Source organism: Microcebus murinus, chromosome 12 (genome assembly GCF_040939455.1).
Source record: "Microcebus murinus isolate Inina chromosome 12, M.murinus_Inina_mat1.0, whole genome shotgun sequence".
Taxonomy (NCBI): domain Eukaryota; kingdom Metazoa; phylum Chordata; class Mammalia; order Primates; family Cheirogaleidae; genus Microcebus; species Microcebus murinus.
Window position 1 is genome coordinate 92,682,520 of NC_134115.1, and position 21,710 is coordinate 92,704,229.

The 21,710-nt window shown below is 66.6% G+C and overlaps 2 protein-coding genes across 2 annotated transcripts in view; both read right to left on the reverse strand.

Moving 5' to 3' along the window:
• Positions 1–261: 261 nt before the first annotated feature.
• Positions 262–8,142, reverse strand: AJM1 (apical junction component 1 homolog). The gene is made up of 3 exons (XM_076009188.1): positions 6,565–8,142; positions 4,945–5,028; positions 262–4,868 (listed from the first exon to the last, which is right to left on the reverse strand). Exon 3 carries the CDS (start codon positions 4,807–4,809, stop codon positions 1,858–1,860), a length of 2,952 nt encoding a protein of 983 aa, XP_075865303.1. The 5' UTR covers positions 4,810–4,868; positions 4,945–5,028; positions 6,565–8,142; the 3' UTR covers positions 262–1,857.
• Positions 8,143–8,210: 68 nt separating this feature from the next.
• The window catches only part of RABL6 (RAB, member RAS oncogene family like 6), a 28,884-nt gene continuing 15,384 nt past the window's right edge, over positions 8,211–21,710 (reverse strand). Inside the window, exons 2-15 of the mRNA XM_012784543.3 lie at positions 21,137–21,271; positions 19,674–19,721; positions 18,487–18,539; positions 17,534–17,625; positions 15,242–15,382; positions 14,715–14,820; positions 13,605–13,708; positions 11,648–11,949; positions 11,238–11,391; positions 10,530–10,742; positions 10,178–10,457; positions 9,779–9,944; positions 8,819–8,877; positions 8,211–8,740 (exon numbers count right to left, since the gene is read on the reverse strand). Coding sequence (XP_012639997.1) covers positions 8,552–8,740; positions 8,819–8,877; positions 9,779–9,944; positions 10,178–10,457; positions 10,530–10,742; positions 11,238–11,391; positions 11,648–11,949; positions 13,605–13,708; positions 14,715–14,820; positions 15,242–15,382; positions 17,534–17,625; positions 18,487–18,539; positions 19,674–19,721; positions 21,137–21,271 — 2,042 coding nt within the window. The 3' untranslated portion in view covers positions 8,211–8,551. The remainder of the gene's footprint in view (positions 8,741–8,818; positions 8,878–9,778; positions 9,945–10,177; positions 10,458–10,529; positions 10,743–11,237; positions 11,392–11,647; positions 11,950–13,604; positions 13,709–14,714; positions 14,821–15,241; positions 15,383–17,533; positions 17,626–18,486; positions 18,540–19,673; positions 19,722–21,136; positions 21,272–21,710) is intronic.

The window sequence follows — 21,710 nt, forward strand, 5'->3', positions numbered from 1 at the left end:
CCCCTCCCCTCGGCCCCTCCCCGTCCGAAGGCCCCCATCCCCATCCTCTCCCCTCCCCTGGGCCCCCCGCCGTCCGAAGGCCCCATCCTCTCCCCTCCCCTGGGCCCCCCGCCGTCCGAAGGCCCCATCCCCATCCTCTCCCCTCCCATCGGCCCCCCACCGTCCCAAGGCCCCTCTCCTCCCCGCTCCGAGGTCCCTCTCTCCTCCTCCGCAGCCCGAAACCCTCCTTCCCACCCCGCTCCCCCAACACAAGAAGGCAGCAGCTACATTCAAGTTCTATTTTACTTGGTTCGGAAGCGCTCGCCCACTGGGAATATTCCTGTCCAGGGGCTTTCCAGGCCGGCCGTTAGGCGTGGGGCCGAATGCGGAGGCCCCGGAGCGGGGGGCGCGGCGGCCAGACCCGGAGGGCCGCGTAGGCGGGTGGGACAAGCGGGACGCGGGGCGGGTGCGGACGCACGGCCCTGGAGAGGTGCGCAGGCGTGTCGGGGGCGAGAGCAGGGGGCGGAGGAGGGGTCACAATTTCTCTGACTGGGCACCCCGTCTCGGCTCTGGAGGAGGGCTGGGGACCCGGGGAGGGCCTTTCGCAGCGCCTGGCCTCCCCGGTCACTCGCCCCTCCAGGGAGCCCCGAGCACCGACCAGGGCGCACCTCCAGGGCCCAGGGCGCGCGGCCAGAGCGGGCGCGCGGGAAGTTGGGTGCAAAGAATCTGAGTCTCGTGACAGATCCCGACCCTCACAGGTGGGCTTTGGCGCTGACCCACTAGCTCGCCCCGCACCTGCTGCCAGCACGCTTTCCCCGCTGGCTCCCAGCCGGGGGCTGTTCCTTGGCCCTTCCTACTCCAGCGGGTAGGAGCCGCTTCGGCTAAGGTCTCCACCGTCCCCCCAGCTGGCCCGCCTTCCGCACAGGTTTCCCGCCTCCCTGTGACGTTAGGGCCTGCGGGGCTGTTCGCATCCCCTCTCTGCCCCGGCAGCCGCGTGGGGCCGCCATGTGGAGCGTGGGCGGGCACCCCAGTTGTCGCGCAGCCAGGCCTAGCCAGCACCGCCACTCATAGGCTCTGCTTCCTCTGCCCAGGTCTCCCGCCCCTCTGGCTGGGTGGCTGGCGCCTTGGCCTGAAGACCTCTGAGTTTCCTCCAGCTGCTTTCTCCAGCCGCCCCTGCAGGGCCCGAACCAGGGCGGCCAGAGGAGGGGACGGCAGGGTGGGCAGCACTGTCAGTGTGCGGATTGGACCGCACACCCTGCCCACCGCCTCTCTGGGACGCACCGCGGCTTTCTCGCTCGGGACAACAAGCACGGAGGCTGACCAGGGTGCCCCCCAGAGAGGAAAGGTCTCTGAGCGGCTGGCACCCCAGACCACAGGAGGCGGGGCCGGGCGCGTTTAAAGTGACGAGACGAGGCTTTGGTTAACTCCGGCTCCTGGACGCAGCGGAGCCGGGGTGAGGAGGCTCCAGCGAGAGCTCCGCGAGACCCGATCTGTGCGGGTGGGGTCTGTGCAGTAGCGACCCCTCCGCGCGAAGGCAGAGCTGGGCGGTCCTCAGGCCCACCCCGCCTCCCAGCGGGGAGCACCGAGGGCAAGGACCGGCCGCGGGGGTCCTCAAGGGGGAACTGGAGGAGGGAGGGGTCCGGGGGCAGAGGGGCTGTTGGGGGTGGGGAAGGACGGAGGACGGGCCTGTAGGGAACACCCTGGGGTGCGGGAGAGGGACCGAGTGCCTGGAGGGGACCTGGACGGAGCTAGAGTTGGGGACCGGGCGGAGCTTGGGAGGGACGGCTGGAGGAATTTGAGGCGGGGCTTAGGAGGGACGGGGGCGGGGCCCTGAGCGGGCAGGGCAGGGCCGGGGCTGAGCCTGGTCGGACCCGTGGCTCACATGATGTCGTCCAGCAGGTTGGCGCTGGCCACCCAGTCGAGCGCGCGCGGCTCGGAGGCAGCCATGATCATGCACATGAAGGGGCGGCCGGTGCGCCGGTCAGTGGGGTAGATGGTGGTGGGCGTGAAGCGCCGGTTGGCCTCGACGAACTCGCAGAGCTGCTCGTAGACGCGCGGGAACTCGTGGCGCAGGAAGACGCCGCGCAGCCGCAGCTCGCGCTGGATGTGGATGAAAGCCACCTCGCGAGCGCGCCGGCCCGCCTCGCCTTCCTGGTCCAGGCCGGCCGTGCCAGGCGGCGGAGTCAGGATCAGCGTCTCCATGTCGGGCTCGCGGCCCCGCGCCGGGGGCGGACGCGCCGGGCTGCCGGCCGCCAGTGCCACCTTGGCGAACTTGCGCACCGTGGGCCCGGAGCTGCGTGGCGCGGGCGCAGGCCGCGCGGGGGTCCCTGGGGGCGCGGCGCCGGGACCCACGGCCACCGACACGCTGAGCAGGAAGCATTCGGCCGGCTCATAGAGGCGCCCAGCGGCCGCCAGCTCGCGCGCGTAGCTGCCCAGGGGCGCCGCGTGTGTGGCCAGCTCACGCAGTGACAGGTAGGTGGGCGACAGCAGCAGCCCCTCGAGGCCGAAGCGCAGGAAGTTGTCGGCGGAGCCCGGGCTCGGGAAGCCCAGGAAGAGCACCCCGCGGCCACGCGACAAGAAGCCGACGCGCGCTATGCGCGAGAAGGCGCGGTGCACCGGGCCGCTGTCGCGGCAGAACTGCAGCACGTGGCGGCACACGCTACCCACGCGGCCGTACACGCAGCGCGCCTTGTGCGCGTCCCAGTCCTCGCGGCGGCACAGGCGGGAGCAGTAGTAGGTGTAGCAGCTGTGGCACGACTTGAAGTAGAGGCAGGCGTTGAACATGGTCTCGGTGCGCCGGCAGCGCGCGTTGGAGCACGTCATCAGGTCGTCCTCGTCTGCGCTGGGCTCCGGAGAAGCCTCGGCCGTCTCCCCCGCGCCCGCAGGCTCCTCAGCGCTGCCGGCCGAGGCTGGGGGCGAGCGTGGCGGCGCCAGCGAGGGAGCCCTGGGCCCCGCGGGCCGCGAGTCCAGCAGGCGGCGAAGCTGGGGGCCCAGGCCGTCGGTCACGGGCTCCGGGGCCTGGCCGGCCGCGGGCCGAGAGTCGATGACCAGGTCTGTGATGAGTTCGTCCAGCTGCTCCAGGCTGCGCTGGCGGCCAGAGGTGGGGCCGGCGGGGGCGGCGGGCGGATGCGGCCGCGGGCGGCCTCCGGGCAGCTCCCAGGCCCTGGCGGTGGGGCGCTCAGCGGCGCGCAGGTCGTTGTCGGTGATGGTGATTTCGGGCGTGACGTACCAGTTGCGGCTCAGGCCCTCGCCCCCGCGGCCTTTTTCTGACAGCGACGTCTCGGACAGGGACAGAGCGGCGTAGCGCCTGGGCGAGGTGGACAGGTTCACGACGACGGGCGGGCGCCGGCCTTCGGGGGACGCGCCCCTGGGCTCCCGCACCTCGCGCCCCAGCAGGTTCTCATAGCTGCGGCCACGGCCCAGGGGGTCTTCCCGGCGCGGCCCGGGGGCCAGAATGTTGTCCCAAGAACGCGAGTAGTGGCGGCTGTCGCTGGCCAGTCGGGGAGGGCTGGTACCGGTGCCGCCGTGCCATGAGGCGAGCAATGGGCCGGGGTCGTGGGGAGGCGCCACTTGCAGGGTGCGGTAAGGCCTCGGGCCCCAGTCAGCCCAGGACTGGCTGCTGCGCGGGTACGGGTAAGTCCGAGCCAGGGCGTCGCGCTCGCGGTACCGCCCAAAGTCCTCTGTATAAAAGGGGCGGGTGGCGGGGTGGGCCCGGGGCTCCTGGGGGCCAATGTGGGCAAAGTGGGGCCCGAAAGGCAGGCCATAGGCTCGGGGTGCCTCCCCGTAGTAGGAGCGGGAGGGCGGTTCCTGGATCGGGAAGGTGCGAACTTCTTCTGCATAATAGCCGCCCCCACGTCTTGGGCTGGGTCCCAGGGGCTCCTCGGACCGGTAGGGCCTGGGACAGTAGCCGTCGAAGGGAGGGCCCGGGCTGGCTGTAAAGCCGCCTGAGTAGCCCTCGGCATCCTCGGTGTAGAAGAATTGGGTGGGGCCCGGCGGGGCGCTGAAGTGCAGAGTGCGGCGCTCCGCATAGTCCCGCGGCCCGGGCAGAGGCCCGTCGCAGTACAGCGCTCGGGGGTCCGCACAGTACGAGTCGCTCGGGGTGGGGGTGCGGGACAGCGCCACGTGGCGCGGCCCGGGCACCGTGAGGCCGTGGAGCTGTGGGACAGTGCGGGCCCAGGGCGCCGCCTCGGTGGGCCCGCAGGGCCGCGAGCCCCGGGCGGCGTGCTGCAGCACCGCGTCGTCCGGCTTGATGTCCAGGCGGCAGCGGACGTGGGGGGCGGGCCCCGGGGGTGGTTCAGGCGGCGCACAGCGGCCGGTGGCGGCGCACAGGGGCGCGATGCGGCCGGTGCCGCCCCGCTGCGGCTGCAGCTTGATGGGGTGCAGCTCGTTGGCGAGCGCGCGCAGCGCGGGGTACGCGGGCTCCCGGCGCGGCGATGCCTCGGCCCGCTTCTCGCGCTGGGCCTCTCGGCCTCGGCGCGGCAGCACCGGCGGCGAGGCGGGCGCGGGCGCCAGGCTCGGGGCCGTGCGGGGCGCGCTCTTGGAGCGGGCGCGGCGCCGGGGCTCGCCGTCGCGGGGCCGGGCACGCGGCGCGGCGGGCTCCGCGGGCGGTGGCTCCGAGCGCGCCTCCATGGCCGGCCCGTCCAGCGCCTCCAGGAAGTCGAAGCTTCGGCAGTGCCGCTTGTTGAAAGGCGCGGGCGCGGGCGCGGGCGCGGCGGGCCGGGCCACCGGCCGCTCACATGGCGGGCGCCTGGACGCGGGCCCCGGGGCCGCCACCTTGATGTCCTGGTACACGGTCGACACCAGCAGGTCCGGCGGGTCCGTACGGGTCATCTTAAAAGAGGTCCCCAGGCTGGCGGCTCCAGCTCACTCGGCCTTGCGGGGCTTTTGCCCTGGAGGGAGACGCGGGTCAGGGCGGCCCCCTCCGCAGCCCAGGCCCCGCTACTCTCGCGCGCTGGCCCGGCTTACCTGGGGCGCAGCGGGCGGAACAGCCCCGGCTGCCAGCCTTGGCCACGGTTTGGGGCGCTCGCTCCATGCCGGCGTCGGGAGCACCTGCGGGAGGAACCAGCTGTGCAGCCGCCGGGCCTGCCCCTCCCCCTCCCTCTCCCGGAGGCGGCGGCGGGGCTTGCGGCGTTCCTGCCCCCTTCAGCCCTGCGCGGAGGTCCCTGGTCTCCCTCCCGCACCGCACGAGTGACGGCGGGGCCGGCTCCGGGGCAGGAGAAGGGTCCTAGCACCGCGCCCTCTGCCGTCCGCGGCTGGAGTGACGGGGCGCGTTCGGGCACATCCACAGACCTGCCTGCGGAGCGGGCTCCACCAGTCCCCGCAGACCTAGGCCCCCCGGCCGGGTGTCCACTGCAGAGCGACCCCGCTGAGAGTGCATAGCCCGAGGGCGAGTCCCTGGGCCCTAGCCCCTCTGCACGAAGTGTCTGTCACAACCGTCCCACCTGCTGGCCAGGCTGAGCACAGATCCCCTGCCCCAGACCTGAGAAGGTGCTTGCACTCCAGAGTCCGCCGCATCCAGCCCAGTGTCAACTCCTGCTGTGGCCCAGGCCAGGGAAATGCCCCCAGACAGCATACCTGGGCCCTAAAGCTCCCTTTCCTTTCCAGATACCTCCTCTGACCCCAGCTATCTTGGGGTGCTTAAGACAAGGTCCAGAGAAAACTTTCCCCCAGCCTTGCACAAGCGCACAGGACACCCTCCGGAGGTGCACGCAGCCTGGGAGCCAGGCTCTGAGAGCCATGAGCTCATGGCGGCCTCTCTTCCCCGGAGGCGTGAACCAGGCCAGGAAGCAGCCCCCCCCTCCGCTTCACAGCAGAGGGCCCTCCCCACTGTGGCTCCGCAGGGCTCCTTGGAAACCCGTGGTTCTTCAGCCCCCACGCTGCAAGATGGGCCAGGGTTCACATGTGGACCACGGGCACCTCTGTGGTCCCCAGAGCCTGGGTCCTGCCGGTTGGGGAGGTGGGTGGTGGCAACGGCCCCCGGCCTTGTTGCACCCAGCACCTGGTCCAGAGGAGTCTGCCCCAAGGTGAGCTGGGGGCAAGAAGGGGGGTGGCCAGGCCCCTCACCTGGCAGGACCCCTAGTGGATGGGCCTCCCCCGGTCTGGATGGGTCAACCCTCTATGTCCCAGGTGTACAACCGGCTTCCTGCAGGGTTGCTTTTCTGGGTCAGGCCACTAAGTCCTGGTCCTTGTCCCCACCCCTGGCTCAGCCCCACCCAAGTCTCTACCCCGATGGCAGGACCATCCACCCTCCTGCTCTTTCGATCCTAAGCTCAAGGCCAGGCCAGAACCGGCTGGATGGCAGGGTGTGAGGCTCCACCCCGCGGAGGTGACAGCGGCCTTGCTGTCAGTGACATCCCCTCTCCGTGGGGGTGGGGGTGGGGTCGGCCTCCTCCGGGGCCCTAGGCGTTCCGGAACCCACGTGGAAGGCCGGGGGGCGTCCCCCTCCCCCAGCCCAGGCCTGGAACGGCCCTTCCAGGGACCCGCCGAGCCGCCTGGGGGCGGGGACTCCCCATCCTCTCGGAAGACACTAAGGCAGCCCCTGCCCATGAGAGCGACACGCTGGGCAGCTCTTCCCCCACCCCTTACCTGGGTGCTGCTCTGCCGACTGTGCCCCGGTGGGCTGTGCCACCCCCACGCCTGGTCTTGTGTCCCCGGCGCGGCGCCGCTGCGTCCCCGGCACCGGCAGAAGCTTCGAGGCAGCTGCGCCGGCCTGGCTGCTCAGTGCTGCCCCCAGTGGCAGCTAGGGGAGCCACACTTAAAGGGGCCGCGCCCGATGGGGGCTGTAGTGGGGCCGGGATATCGTGATCCTCACTGGCTCCGACTTGGTGCTGTGCAGTGCGGGGTCCCTGCGGCATCCCCAGCACAGATCTCAGGGTGCAAGCAAGGGACTCGAGCCCCAGGAGCAGCCTGCCAGTCCCCCAGCCCAGCCCCCAGGCTACCTGCCTGGGCAGCTGGCAGCCTGGCAGGGCACTGAAGGAGCCAAGCCCTGGCCTGGGCCCGCTGGGCTCAGGCAGGAGCAGATGGGCTACTCCCTGCCCACTGGCCTCTCCCCAGGCCCTATCCACTTCAGCACCAGAGATGCCAAAATCGTGTCAGGTACTTGGGGCCAGATGGCCCGAGTGGGGCCTGCAGACTCCTGTGTCCCCAGGAACCCAGCCCCTCCTGGGTGAAGCCAGCATGGGCTGTCATGTGGCCCACTCATAACCTGCCCAGAGACATCCTCGCCCCAACCCTGCCAGCCCCCTCCCCAAGGTGCTGGGCCTTGGCACAGCCCAGCTTGGCAGAGGGGCGATTGTCACAGATGCCCTTGCCCTGAAGGGGAGACCTGCCCCATGCTGCATCCCGTTCAATGCAGGGTCCACGGAGACCCTGGCACTGCTGCTCCCTGTGGGGTCCTGGGCAAGTTCACTTAATGTTGACCCCAAAAGGCAGCCCTGGGTGCACTGGCTGCAGACTGTAGACTGAAGGGTTTAGCCCCCAGCACCCGCCCAGGGGCACAGCTCCCCCAACACAGGAACCCAGGGGCAGACCTAGGAGGGAGGGGGCCCAGCAGCACCCCACGCCCCCTTCTCCTGGCAGCAGTGGCTGTGGGGCTGGTGGAACTGGGGGCTGGAGGGGGCAGGGGCCCAAGAGATGCAGGTGGCTGTCCAGGAGGCCCTGTAGCGTGCAGACAGGTGTCTTGAAGGGCTGGGCCCCCCGGGTGTGGCCACACTGCTCCACCCCCGACACCACGGGCTGGCTGTTGGCTGAGCTGGGGAACCTGAGGTAGGATCCTCCTCACACCATCAGGGGCCAGCGCTACTGGGCCACTTCCTGTCCCAGAGGCAACTGCCCCTTGGGTAAAAGGGCTTTGGCCTGAAGGGAGGGTGCTCAGGGCTTTTCTGCCAACCCCCTGCAACCTGGGCGAAGGGGGCTTGGGCCCGCAGGCGGCTCTGGAGCAGGCGCAGGCAGATGAACACACACACGCAGCGGTAAAACAGGAGAGCTTTATGGTCCGGGTGGAGTGTCTGAGCAGCACCCCAGCTCCCGCCTGTGGGCTCACCTGAGCAGGTGCCCACTGGGGCCACAGTGGGAAGACTGTCCCTGGAGGTACTCCCCCCAGGAGAGACCTCCGGCGACACTGTCTTGCCCGCCTCGCCCTCCCGTAGGGCTGCACACCTGTGCTCAGGGCCAGCCGGGGGCTGTCGGCAGCCTGAGCAGCGTGGCTGGAAGTGGGCTGCCGGCATGCTGAGGCCTGGGTGGGCGCGGGAGGGCAAGCAGCAGCGGGCGCTGGGTGGTGGGTGTCCGAGAAGCCAAGCGGCCCGGGCCCTGCCTCTGTAAACAGACCCTGGTGGGTCCCTCCTCCGCCTCAGTCAATTCCCTGAGAAATGCTGGGGACTGGCTGTGGCTCTGCCCCACGAGGGCCAGTCGTCCTGAGCCCGGCTGAGCTCAGCTGTCCCCTCCCTCCCTGCAGGGCAGGTGCACGCTGGCCCTGGAGGCCCAGCACCTGCAGCGCCCAGTCCAGGGGCCGCCGACCAGAGGCCGCCAGGCACAGGCCCCCCCAGGCGGCAGCGAGCACAGGGCAGTCGAAGGCCTAGAGCGCCTCGTAGTCCCCACCCCCAGGGTGGTGGCCGCCCAGGAAGGCCTCCAGCTCGTCCTCGGCCTTCTTCTCCCTGCTGCGGGGGGGCTTCCGCCTCCGCCGCCGCTCCTCCTTGTCCTTGTCCTCGTCCTTGTCCTTGCTCTTCTTGTGTCTGCTCTTCTTTCTCCCAGCCTTTTCTTCCTCCTGGGGTAGAAGGGTGTCACCTGGAGGCGGGGACCAGGGCCCTCTCCCAGGCACCGCCAGCCTGAGGGGGATACCTACCTCCTTGCCTTTCTTTTTCTTCTTCTTTTTCTCCTTGGAGGGCGGTCTGCCTTCCTTACCTGCACAGGTGACACGCACTTCAGTGCCCTGCGCAGCCTGAAGCTCGGGGCCTGCCGGTCCCCTGGTATAGCAGGCAGGACATGGTGTGAAGCTGGCCAGCATGTCACCCGTTTCGGGGCAAGGGGCCTACCTCCAGGCCACTGTCCCCTCCCACCTGCCTAGCATTGGGCAGGGACCAGGGTGGGGTCAGCTGTCCCTGGCCTCAGCTCTGCCCTGCACGGGTGGCTGGGGCACCCCAAATGCTGGTGACGATTCGCGGTGTGCAAATGCCCTCCCACTACGACACGCCTCTCCCTTTGAGGACAAGGATACTGCGGGATGAGTTCCTGGTTAAGCTGCTGGGCAGGACCAGGCTGGCTGGGGCACGGAGCCACGAGAGCGTGGCTGCAGCCACAGGCCACGCCAGCCTCCCGCACAGGAGGGCTGAACGTAGAGTAAAATGAGCTCCCCGGCAGCCACAGAGCACTGCCCAGGCCACGGAACGCCTCCCATGTGGACACGAAGCCAGGCCCACCCCCCTCGCCGGGGTTGTTGTAGTTGACATGGGCACCTGGGATGCGGAAGCTCAAACTATTGGGCGCACGGGGGACCCCAGACAGTGATAGGACTTGTCCAGAAACTCACAGACCAGTCAGCCCTGGCCCTCCAGGAGGGGCCTTGAACCACGCCGCAGACACCAGACAGAGCTAGACTCGGGGCCACCCAGGTCCTGGGCAAAGCCAGGAAGCCCGACACAGCCCCTCTGCCTCCAGACGCCCACGGTCAGCAGATGGGAAAAGGTGTCTGGCTGGGCTTTCTTTTCTGAAGGCAGGTTCCTGGGCCACCACAGGGCAAGGACCAAGGGACAAAGTCCCCCCCAGGCTCCAGAAGGTGGGGCATATGCCCCCGGGGCCCACCCACCCTCTTCGCTGCTGTCCTTGGGGACGGCCTCCAGCTCCAGCCCGAAGAGATCCGCCTCGTTCTTCGGCCTGAAGGTGAGGGCAGGGGGCTTGGGGGGCGGGGGTGGCTGGGCAGGGCCCTCGTCCTCAGTCGTGTCGGAGAGGTCGTCTCGCACGGGGAACTCCGCCTGGAGAGCGAGTGCCTGGTCAGGCCACTGTCACTCCCACCCCATGGGGCCGAGGCTGTAGGACCCCCAGACCCAACCCAGCGTTAGTGTCCAGCGAGGCCTGAGCGTGGTGACACGGGACACTGCTCCCACCAGCTTCCTGTCCACTCCCCAGCCCAGCTCGGGGCCGTCCCCAGCCTACCCGCAGACTCCGCCCCAGAGCCCCTCACCCTCCTGGTCGGTGGTGCACTCACCCCCTTCCGCTGCGTGTCCGACTCTTCGCTCTCGAAGTCGGGGTCGTCCAGGACAAAGGACAGCATCTGTGCAGCAATGGGCCCCTCGGGGTCACTCTCTGACGAGGACGCCTGCTGGGCCTTGCCTTCCTCCGGCCCACGGGAGGAGCCCTCAGCGGGGGGCCTGGTGCTGCTGCGCTTCTCAGGACCCGTGCGCATGGGGGGGCCTCCCGGCTGGGGGGGCACCTCAGCCTTTGGGGGTGCTGCCCCCTTCTGTGGCCTCGAGGCCTTGGCGGAGGACCTTGAGGAAGAAGCAGAAGGGTCAGGTACCGAGGCCACCTCCTGGCCACACCCTTGAGGACCCCGCCCATACCGTTGTGTCTCTGGCTCTGAGCAGTGCTGGGGGGCCGAGGCAGCAACGCCGGGGAAGTCTGGCGCCTCTGCTTCCTCCTCGCTGGAGAGAGTGACGTTTTTACTGGGGACAGGGCCTGAGGCCAGCAGGGGTTTGCCACGTGGCTGGTCTTCCAAGTCCACGTCGTCCTGGAAACCTGCCACCATGGGGTTCCCTCCCACGGCCTCTCCGTCACTGCAAAGGAGCAGGCAGTCAGGTCATGAGGTGGGGTCTGGTGGCTGGGCCCCTACCCCATCTCTTGGCACCTCTGGTATCCAACATGCCCTGGCCTTGGGGCAGCCCTGCCTGGGTCCGTGTTCTGGTGGGGAGACCTACTTTTGCTCTCATAGGGCTCCTGAGCAGAGCAGCTGGACAGACAATGGTGCCTGCTGCTGGTCCGTGGGTGGGAGGGGGTATGGACAGTGCCCTGGGAAGGGTCAGCAGCCCAAGGGGAAGGGCACAGCCCTGGCACCTGTGGCAGGAATTGAGGCCTGGGGGCTCTTCCTCCATGCAGCCCAGTCTGGGCCACCGGGAGACAGCATCTCGTGGCCTGGCGCTCTGCACGGGGGCCTCCTGGGAGCCCAGAGCAGCCCTGCCTATGCCCCAACGTGGAGTTGGCCCAAGGCCGCTCCCAGGGCACTTGCAAGGGCCCAGGCCTGTGCTAGGAGGTCCACCAGCCCCATCCCAGACCTGTCACTGTCCTGCCGCGGGGCCTTGGCTCCAGCTCCCTTCTCGTCCTTCAAGGGGGCTGTGTCCTCCAGGAAGCTGCGGTCCAGGCGGTCGTCAGGAACAAAGTCCTCCACGTTCTGGACCTCAGTGGGGGCCTCGGCCACAGGGGCTGGCTCTGTGAACAGCAGGCACTGGCATGTGACCCTTTAGGGTCCCCCAGGCCAGGGCCACCCTAGGGCTGAGCAGGCAGGACTGGGATCCTGGGACCGGGGGTGGGGGCGAGGGGCATGTGCCCCACCCAGGAGGTGGGAGAGGGGAGCTTTCCGGGGACCCGGGGCCACACTGCAGTGTGAGGGCACAGGGCCCAGTGTGGAGCTATGGCCAGGGAGCCACTGCACAAGCCCACCTTGAGGGGCTGCCCTGGGGCCCACCTGGAGGGGCAGGTGCCGTAGGGGCAGCAGGCAAGGCCCCGAACAGCCGAGAGATGATGCTGCGCCTCGGGGCTGGAGCGGGGGCCTCCAAGGGGGCCGCAGGGGCTGGCGGGGCTGGGCAGGCTGTGGGGGCGTCTGTGGGCAGCTGTGGAGCGGGCTGGGGTGTGCTGGGGCTGGAGCTCCCCGTGGACATGGCACTCAGAGGCACGACCGGTGACTGAGAGCCTGAGGACGGGCTCTGCCCGTTGGCTGCCAGCGGGGACGTGTGGCCACGGCTCCGAGCCTCCATCATCTCGAGAAAGCTGGAGGGGAAGGCAGGGAGTGAGAAGCGGCCACCCCCTGCCTCTCCCCAGGGGCTCCGGCACACCCTGGTGGGACACAAAGTAACTCCTGACTGTTGGCAACACTGAACGAGGGTCTTAAGGGCAGGAAACAACAGTGTGACAGAGACAGATGACCACCTAGGGCGTCTGGCTCCCTGCAACATCCTCCAGATTTATTTGCTAGGTTTCCTTGTCCGAGGCACAACCTGCAGGGACTCCCCGCAGGAGGCTGCCGAGTGGTAATGGTGGGCCTGGCTGCCCGAGCAAAGGGACCTCCTGAGAAGAGCAGACAGAGAGTGGGGCTTGGTGGACACCTGCCCAGGTCACTGTGCTGCTGACCCCTGCCCTGTCCCAGGCTGCTTGCCCAGCTCTCCATCAGAGGAAACACCAGGTTGGTTAACAGAGAAGCACCTGGGTGGGCACTGGTTCCCTTTGGGGCCAGCCTGGCAGCCAGGTGCGCGAAGGCCACCACTGCTGTCTCGGCACCCAGCTGCCTTCCTGGCTGCAACTCCTGTGTCCAGAGCCAACAGCCAAGGCTGGCTCCATGGAGACCCCCAAGGGTCTCCTCCTGGTGACAAGCCTGCTGGGGGCCTTGGGAGGGCCACCCCGGCCACTGGTGCCATGCTCCTGTCTGGGTCCTGGGGGAGGTGCGGCCCCAGCTCATGGGCACACACAGCCCCTCCGGCCCCTTCGCCAGGCCCCCAAGTCAGGTTCAGGGCTGCAGCTTCCCTGGAAGAGGAAGTGCCTCTGAGGAACCAGAGGGTGACAGGCCGGGCCACTGACCCACAGCCCCCAGGGCAGCCTGCGCTGCCCGCGCACACTCAGGAAGATGCTAAGCTGCCCTCTGCTCAGCTCACGGAGGGTCCACGTCCCGCCCCATGTGCCTCTAGCCCAAGGGGCCTGTGAGTCGAGGAGCTCTCAGAAGCCTGACTCCACGCTGGTGCCAATCTGCAAACCCAAGTCCCCTAACAGGGAACGTGGCCACAGCCAGGATGCACCAGGACCAGCCAGTCTGGCCACCCTGTCAGCAGTGCCGGTGCCACACACATAAGAACCAGCAGGTGTGGCTCATTCTGCGTGAGGCAAGTCGAGTCAGGAGTCCACACAAAAAGCAGCCTGGCCACACTGTTGTGCTGGCCAGCAGCGCAGCACCTGGGAAGTCCTGCCAGGCCTACCAAAGAGCCCCAAAGTGCTGGGCGTGGGGCAGTACCCCACATGCCTGGCCCTGATGGCCACCCCCCAGGTAGCGTCTGCCTCCACCGTCCCCAGGAACCAGCAGCCACTGGGACAGCCAGGGTCCTGCCTGCCAAGGTAAGCCTAGCTCCCATTAAAACATCAATGTAAACTTATTTTAATCTAAATGATTTACTATTGCACATGTATGACAAAACCCCAAAATACAAGACTGGGAAAGGCCGTGGGCTGAGAGGATGCAGAGTCTGGGACTGCGCTCCCTTCTCTGAGCGCCGCCACGCTCGTGCCGCGACCCCTGAGGACAGCTCACGTACCCCAGACGTGTGGCGCTCCCCTGTCCGGTCCCCAGTGCACACCACGGCCGTCTGCAGCACGGCGTGGCACCACCCCCCACTCGTACAGGGCGGGGGGACGGGACTCTGGCCCCGAGGGCCACGTACATGCCGTAGTTCTGGTCCTCGGTTTCCTGCTGCACGGACAGCTCCTCCAGCGTGGCGTCCATGTCCAGCTGGTTGGTCTCCAGCTGCCGCAGCAGCGTCTCCCTCTGCAGAAGGGGGGCAGCCGCCCTGAGCAGGTGCCCTCGAGTGACAAGTGGCTCCCCTCTGCCCTCTGAGGGCCCTGCTCAGCTCAGTGTGGTGGTGACGTGTGGCTGTCAGGACTCGGTGCGGCAGGTCCAGCTGCCAAGTGCAATACCACAGAGACCTTGGAGGCCCGTACGATCTCATCCTGGTGGTCAGCACAACGCCCGGGTGCTAGTGTGGCTTGGGGGACAGATGCCAGTCGCAGGAGCAGACCAGGACAGAAAGCACCCCTCCTATTCATATGACCTGCCCCCCAGGCTGAGTAGCCCCAACGTTTGCCTCTGGAGAACAAGGCCTTCCCGCCCTGCCCCTCCAGTACAGGCCTCCTGGGCAGGGCGGCCCCACAGTGGCTGCCACGACCCCCTCACGGGCAGGAACGAGTGGCCTGAGACCATATCTGATCTGACGGGGCCTCTGGGCTGTGTGTCACATTCAGACCCGGCAAATAAATGCCAACGTCAGACCCTCAGCCACGGCAGCCACAGTGGCAGGAGGGACCCGTGGGACAGCAGGGCCGTGCCTTTCCGCCGCCACGGCAGCTCTGCTGGCTGGACACAGCCACAGGCTGCCTCCCTGCACCCACACTGGGGGACTTTACAGCACAGAGCAAACAAACCACGAGAAGGAAGCAGGTGCGTCCATGGACTAGGAGAGACGGGATGTTTATGGCGCACGTTGATAAACAGTAAAAAGGCTGCACGAGGTCACTGGAGGGCCACACTGGGGATGCCAAGGAACACAGGTGTGCATAGGCAGGTGAGGGCGGTGGAGGGACCCGCACCCAGCCAGCATCCCGACAGCACCTGGGGCGCAGGGTCCGTGAGTGGAAAAAGGCACCGCAGCCCAAGTGTCCGCTCTGCTGCCCGGCAGAGGGGGACGCGGCCGAGGCAGGCCACTCCGCTCTGGCTGGCCCAGCCTCCAGCCCACACACAGCTGTCTCAGGGCCAGGGGTGGAGGCACAGGACTCACCTGAAGCTGCAAAAATGGAATATTGAAGAACTTATGAAGGTACTTGAGGCCGAAGCTGTTCTTCATGGAAGACTCAGCATAGCGGAAATAGGAGGCACCTGGAGGTCTATTTTCAAAAAAGCAGATGGACCCTTGGTGGGGGGTGTGACTTGGCCCCTCCTGTGCCAAGGACATACCTGGGCCTGAGCCCTGTCCACACTGGCCTCCCGACTCCAGGAGGCTCCTTGTGGGCACAGCACCCTGCTGAGGCCTGCTCAGTGGCGGAGCTCGACCTGCCCACAGGTGGCCCCACAGTGCCCGAGTCATGCTTCCCATGCACCAGCCTCCTGCTTTGGCCCGGGTGTGTTATGAGCCTAGTGCGGCCCCCTCAGCCCAGCCCAGCCCCCTCCTACCCCCTGTCCTGAGAGGCTCAACCCCACCAAGGCTGGGACTTGGCCTCAGAGAGGGGGCGAGCACCGTGGCTGCCTCAGTGTCCCTCCCTGGCACTGCCTGAGTGCACTGAGGAGCAGCAGGCGGCCAGCACCCACCTGTCCAGGCTGTCGATGAAGCTGCGCACGTCGTCCGGCAGGATCACCCGGTGCTCGCCCATGTCCCGGTAGTTCCCCAACACGCACACGGGCACGTGTGTCGGCACTTTGGGCAGCTCCCGGAGGATGTAGTTGAAGGTCCTTTGGAGAGTTGGGGGGAGACCTGCCTCAGTTTCCGCCCGGGCACGCCAGGCCCTCCCGGGGAAGCTGGTGTGCACCTGGGCCAAGGACCGTGGCTGCCTGTCATTTCCAGGACCCTGCTTGCAGGAGCGTGTCACATGTGCGCAGAGTTGACAGAACAAAGTGGGGTGGGCGCTGAGCCCTCGCCGGCCCTGCAGGCCCTGCCTGCCCCGTCCCGGACATGTCCCCGTCTGCCTGTGTCTGCCCTCATCCTGCTCCGCCCGGCGTCCTGCTCCTGCACCCAGCCCCGCTCATGGCACGTGCTACGTGGCCAAGTTGTCTTCAGGGCTTTGTTCTTCAGCGGTCACCGTCAGGAAGGTTCAGTGGCCTCTGCAGGACCCGTGCCCGCCGCGGAGTTTCTAGTTGCATGGCCTCACGGGTCATCCTAAATCGTTCTCCGAATGGTTTGCAGAAGAATAACCAATGACACAAGCATAACAAACCTCATGATAGAAAACCAATACAACTGAGTGGAAAATGCGTGTACTGATGTTCCTAATTGGAGTTCACTTTGTACACAGTAACTTAAACTAACCACTAACAAAGGCCAGGCCTGTGGCCACCTGCAGCCTCCTGCGTCCTGCCCTTGGACACCTCCTGCCTCTCATGGCTCAGAACACGCCTCTCGGTGTGCTGGGGAGCAAGTACACCAACCCACACAGCGCCAAGAGCCACCGTCCGGCTGGTCATCTTCTGTCCTCCACATGCAGCCCAGGCACCAGTCTCAGCAGCCTGTCCGTGCCGGGTGCTTGCCGAGCGCTCCCTGCCAACGGGGTCGCACGGCCCCTGCGCGAGCGTCTGCGCCACTTCTTCCCCGGCTGGCTCGTGTCCTCCTGTCCCTCCTGTCCACTCCTCACACCCAGGTGGCAGCCAACTGTCCCAAGTGCCCACACGTTGCTGTCCCCAGCGCTCTGCTCCCCTGGTGGCTGTGGGAGGCATCGCAGAGCTTGTCAGGCAGAGGCTACACACAGGGCGCTTTGGTGGAGCCCACATGGCCACTCAAGTGTCCAGGCTTGACCGGATGTGAGAAAAGCCACTTCCCGCCCAGCAGGACAGTGGACCACTGCCGCCAAGACAGGAGAAAATGTCCTCCCGGTCCTGCACCTGTGGAGTGGAGCACGGCCTCTCACCTGGCGCACGGCTCTTGGTGCCGTGCCGAGCTGGAGCTCACGGCCGGGGGAAGCTGCCTGCCCTGCACGTGGTTCTCCGGTGCGTATGCTCACAGCCACCCGAGGCCTCTTCCGCACGTGCCAGCGGTCAGCCTTGGCACGTTGGGAGGGTAGGTCGAGGCATGCGGGCAAAGGCTGGCAGAGGTGGTGCTGGCTGGGCCATGGCCAGGGAGCGGCGGGCCTGTCTCTCGGGCCTGAGTGGCCGACGTGTGCCAGGTGTGAGCTCCGGCCCCAGGTTAGAACGCTGACCTGTGGCAGGCCCATGTGGCTACAGTGGCGTGGCTGTGCTCTGAGTGAAAGAAGCTGCTGTGTGGGCCTGTGTAGCAAGATCCCAACGCTGCGAAAGACAGGTGCCCGCGTGTCAGGGAACTTGCTGCTCCCGCTGCTGCCAGCACCCTGCTAGGAGAGGCCCTGCTCCCAGACTGCTGGTCTTCACCGGGACTCCTTCTTCCGGAGCCTGGAGCTCACGCGTGTGGGCAGCATGCTGTGCTAAGGCTCCAGCATTTCCTGTGGCGATCTCATACGTGACTCCACGTGGAGAGGACTTTGGGGGCTCAGGCCCAGTCTCCCCAGATGTCATCTGGCGACCTCTTCCCTTTGCTGCTTCGCTGTAAGGAACCTGAGCTGTGGCTCCTCTTGGCGAGTCACCGAAGGTCGGGGTCTTGGGAAGCCGCCAGCACAAGTGGGCCCTGGACAGCAGTCTTGGGTGGCGTTTCGGGAAGGACTACAGAGGTGTGCGCCTCACCCCAGACCACCCTTTGCCACTGGCCTGAGCCTGACCAGCCCACCTCACCCTCCTTGCACAGACGTGACCACACGCCCTCTCCCCATGCCCAGGGACATCTAGGCCAGGTGGCCCTCGCACGCTGGTCTGCTAACTGGTGGACAGAGAGGGTGGCCGAGAGGTCACGTGGGGCAGAGTCACAGGCAGCGCCCGCCTTACCACTGCTTGGTGATGTCGAACATCATGACCACCCCGTGACAGTTCTTGTACACGTCCAGGAACTCGGCATCCAGGGCCATTTCGGACTCCGCCTGGGGACGGGAGGGGACAGGTGTGAGGCTCCTCTGGGCCAGGTTCCACCCATGTGGACCATGGTCACCTAGAAACAGCCCAACAGGACTTTCCTAATCTGAAAAGGTAACAGAGCTGTTTTTATTTGGAAAAAAACAGGCTAAAGAGACATTACTGCTAAGTAAACCCAGGGCTACTGAGCACGAGGGTCAGAAGTTTGCCTGAAAGGCTCTGACAGGAAACACCAACCCTGCTGTTGGTGGCCCTGGACAAGCTGCCTGCCCTGGGGAGTCACTGACCCCCAGCAGCACCGTCCCCAGGGCTCACGAACTGCCAAAGCGCCACTCAGGAACAGAAGCGGTACCGGCGGTCGGCTACCCTCGGTCAGACGCGCCTTCCAGAACTTCCCAGAGCCAGAGACGGGTGGCTATGGTGCTGCGGCCACGTCAGGAGCCCTACACCAGCGGAGGGGCCGGGTGGGGTCGCTTAGCCCCCTGCCCTACAGGGACAGGACATGGCCCCTGCCCATGGGGCAGGAGGACACAGCTGACACTGGGACCCTTTAGTGACTGGAGGGGCGTCAGCAGCTCTGGTGGCCCCGGGGCGGCTCTGAGGAGGGAGACAAGCTGGCACTAGCCAGCAACACGGCCACGGCTCTGAGATGCGTCCTGTGCTTCGAGGGCTTCAGGCCGCCATGACGCAGATGTCACATTTGTCCGGTTCACTTAAATGCCTCTCAGGTCATTCAGACTCAAACTGGGGTCAGGCCAGGGTGACATGTGCCGAGTGGGGCCAAGGCAGTGGCGCTAACTTGTGGCAGGTGACTCAGGGGAGCTGCCACCCCAAAATGCAACTGCAGGCAGCACAGGGGTGTGGCTCACCTCCTGGGGGTCGTTCTCCATCTTCAAGCCATCGCCTCGCTTTTTGCATTTTCCTTGTTAAAAGACAAACAAAAATCAAGGGTGGAATCGCTGGGCTCAAGGCTGCTGCGCTCCCCTGTGCCCACTCAGCTCGAGCAGCTGCCACTCCCCATCCCTGCTCTGCTAGCTGACCCCAAGTGTCACCCCTGCAGCAGCCCTGACCCAAGGGAGGCTTCCTGGGCAGCCCCAGCTGGCTCCCTGAACTTAGGAAGGAAGGCAGAGGCCATCGGCCTCACAGCCGTCCGGGCGCACAGAGGAGCCTGTGCTGGAAGGAGCGAGGTGGAGCCTGCAGGGTGAGCGAGCTGCTGGGCAGGGGTGTTGGGGCAGGGTGTTGAGGCCAGGGCCGGCGGCCTCCCCCTGGGTAGAGCTTCTGAGACAGCTTTTGACATCCCCTTACTTAGAATAGCCAACACCGGGAGGGCAGTGTCACGGCCACAAGGGACCTGCAGCCCTGGGTGACGCTGCTGGCCCACACAGCTGGCACCTGGGAGGGACGTGTGCTCCCACGCATAGGACCAGACTGGAACAGTGGGCCAAGGATGCTGTGTGGACACCGTGGGGCCTGCTGCGGCCCTCCCAGGACTCCCATAAGCTTGGCTGGGGTCTGTGTGGGGGCTGGGACCCTGACGAGCACCAAGCTTGGTGAGCCAGCAGCCAGCGGGACACGTCCACCTAGGAGGACGGCAGCTTCAGAAGTGAAGGAGCTGGGTCCTCAGCTACGGGCACAGCAGCGCATGCCCCGGGCGCTTTGGCAGTGGCAATGCAGGAGGCCCCGAGACGCCCCTGCCCCGCCCGCACTGTGTGGGCTCCGTGGCTCCGTGATCGAACACATGCTCAAGGCAGCAAAGTGCAGTGACTTGACAGACCCGCTGCCGTGCATCTGGCCCTGACCGGGACCCGGCCCTAAATGAGCAGTTGGCAACAAACCCAATCCCGGCCCCTGGGACACAGCTGCGACACAGTCTCCGGCACACACCCTGGATGTGTGTCTGATTGGAGTAGAGCAGGAGCCACGTCTGACCAGCCCGGATGAGCAGCCACGGTCAGTGCAACAGCCACACGCGTGACGGGAGGGGAGGAAAGCACTCACTGTTCACACAGCGAGTGAAACGCTAGCAGAACACCTGAGACGGGAAGATGCACCTCACCTTTGTCAACCACGTCCCAGACTTCAACTTTCACGATGTCATCCGTGGCTGAAACAGGGAAAAATCCTAAGATTAGCGCCCAGCACGAACTTCTAGCCTCACAGAGGTGGGCTTCTGCTTGCCCTTGGGCCACCTGCCCCCACCAGCGCCTCTGCACGCAGGCGGATGCCGGACATCAGCACACGTCCCCTCCAGGCATCGCCCCGTGCTGCGCTCAGGAGGGCTGGTCGCCACTCTGCCCTGTGGCGGCCACCCGCCTCACGGGTCTGTTTCCCACCTGTAAACGGCACGAGGCAAGGCTCGTGCAGACCCCAGGGCCTGCAGGAGACCCCTCGGGCCCCAGCAGGTGCTGTCCTGTAGGACAGGTCAGAAGGTCACTGACTGCCCGCGTCACCTCCTCTGGTGACCGGCTCCAGTTCAGTTTGAGGGCGGTGCCCACCGCTCACTGTGGAGGCTGGAGCTCCATGATTCCCGGGCCCTATCTGGCCAGGTCCACTCCACAGGCTTCCTGGGAGCTGCAGGTCCTCGTCTCTTCACACAGCGTGGGGAAGGGCCCCTGTTCTGACGCTCCCTTGCGCCCCATCCCCAGCAGCGATCTTATGCTCTGGGGCGTGCTTGGGCGAGGTGCCAGTGGTGGTGGTGGGGACTCACGCCAGCCTCACCCCAAACTGGGAGGGCAGGGCTTCTTTGCCGGCCTTGCAGGCTCTGAGTTCTGGGCAGCCAGCACCCCCCCAGGGGCAGCAGCCAAACTGACCCCAGGCCGTACCCTCAGCTGTCCAGGGTGTCAACTGTCACATCTCGGGAGTTGGAAGTCATCTCCTAAAAGGCTCCTATGTGTCCCATCCCACTGTTAACCCACTAGATTTTTTTTTCTAATAAAAACAAGAAGTGTTTAAAATGGCTCAGAGGCCTTTTGCTGTCAGCACTCCCGCACGGGCCAGCAGCTGCCCTGCCTCCTGTGGCAGCCAGTCTGCCCACAGCCGTCCTGTTCCCCGAGGGCCCAAGTGCGCGCTGTCCTTGGTGCTCCCACACGCCCCTCCCCACCCGCTGCGGCCCCAGCGAGCGCCCAGCCCCCCTCAGCAGAGACCAGGGACGAGGGGCCGTCCCACCCAGCCAGCCAGCCACTGCGCGCCTCCTTGTCGCTGTGAGCTGTGAGGAGTCCAGGCGCAGAGGAGCGGGGGCTCCTGCTGCCGTGTGGCAGCTGGGGCGCTCCGTCAGCCCCGGCCCCGCGTGCTGGGACAGGCTCTCGCGCAGCTCCTGCCCCCAGGCCTGCGTGTCCAGCGTGAGAGCTCAACACCCAGACAGCGGGAGACCCCAAAGGGCCTGCGCTCACAGGGGCTCCACACGCGGCGTTCCCTCAGCCGGCGCCCCGGGAAGATCCAAACCCAGGGCAGCGTCTGCCGGGAACCGCGGTGCTGAGGGAGAGAAATCCAAGGCCGAACCCCGGTGTGGGGAGCACTCACTCTTGTAGTTCCAGTGGATGCTGGTGACCTGGATCTCCTGCGTGGGGATGTACTCCTCCACGAACCTCCTGCCCTGCAGCCGCTGCCACAGCGCCGTCTTGCCCGTGTTCCTGTCCCCCCGGATCACTATCTTCACTGCGGGGAGAAAGACAGTCCCATAAGACTAACCAAGCGAAGCTGCAACTTTAGAAGCAACTTCAGATATATACAGAGCCTGCTCTGCTGAGACACCATTGCTATTTCTCAGGTGACTGCCACGCAGGGGACAGTCTGCACAGGCGGGGACAGCTCCCAGGGCATGAAGGTGCCTGGCAGGTGGTGCCCTGCCTAGAGGCTGACAGCCACCACACCTGGGTCAGGATTTTACCTGGAGGACAATAGTCTTTCCCAGAACCTGAGGCCGGGACCCCTGCCTGTGGGTATCTGAGTGTTAGCCCGCAGGGATGGGCACACCCCATGGCTGGGCGCGGCTAGGGTCAGAGGCACCACGTGGTTTCCTGGGAATGGTGACTCAGTTTACTTTAGAAAGGGGAGTAGTTAGGGGAAGCGCAGGGCCCGCAACAGGTGTGGGGCA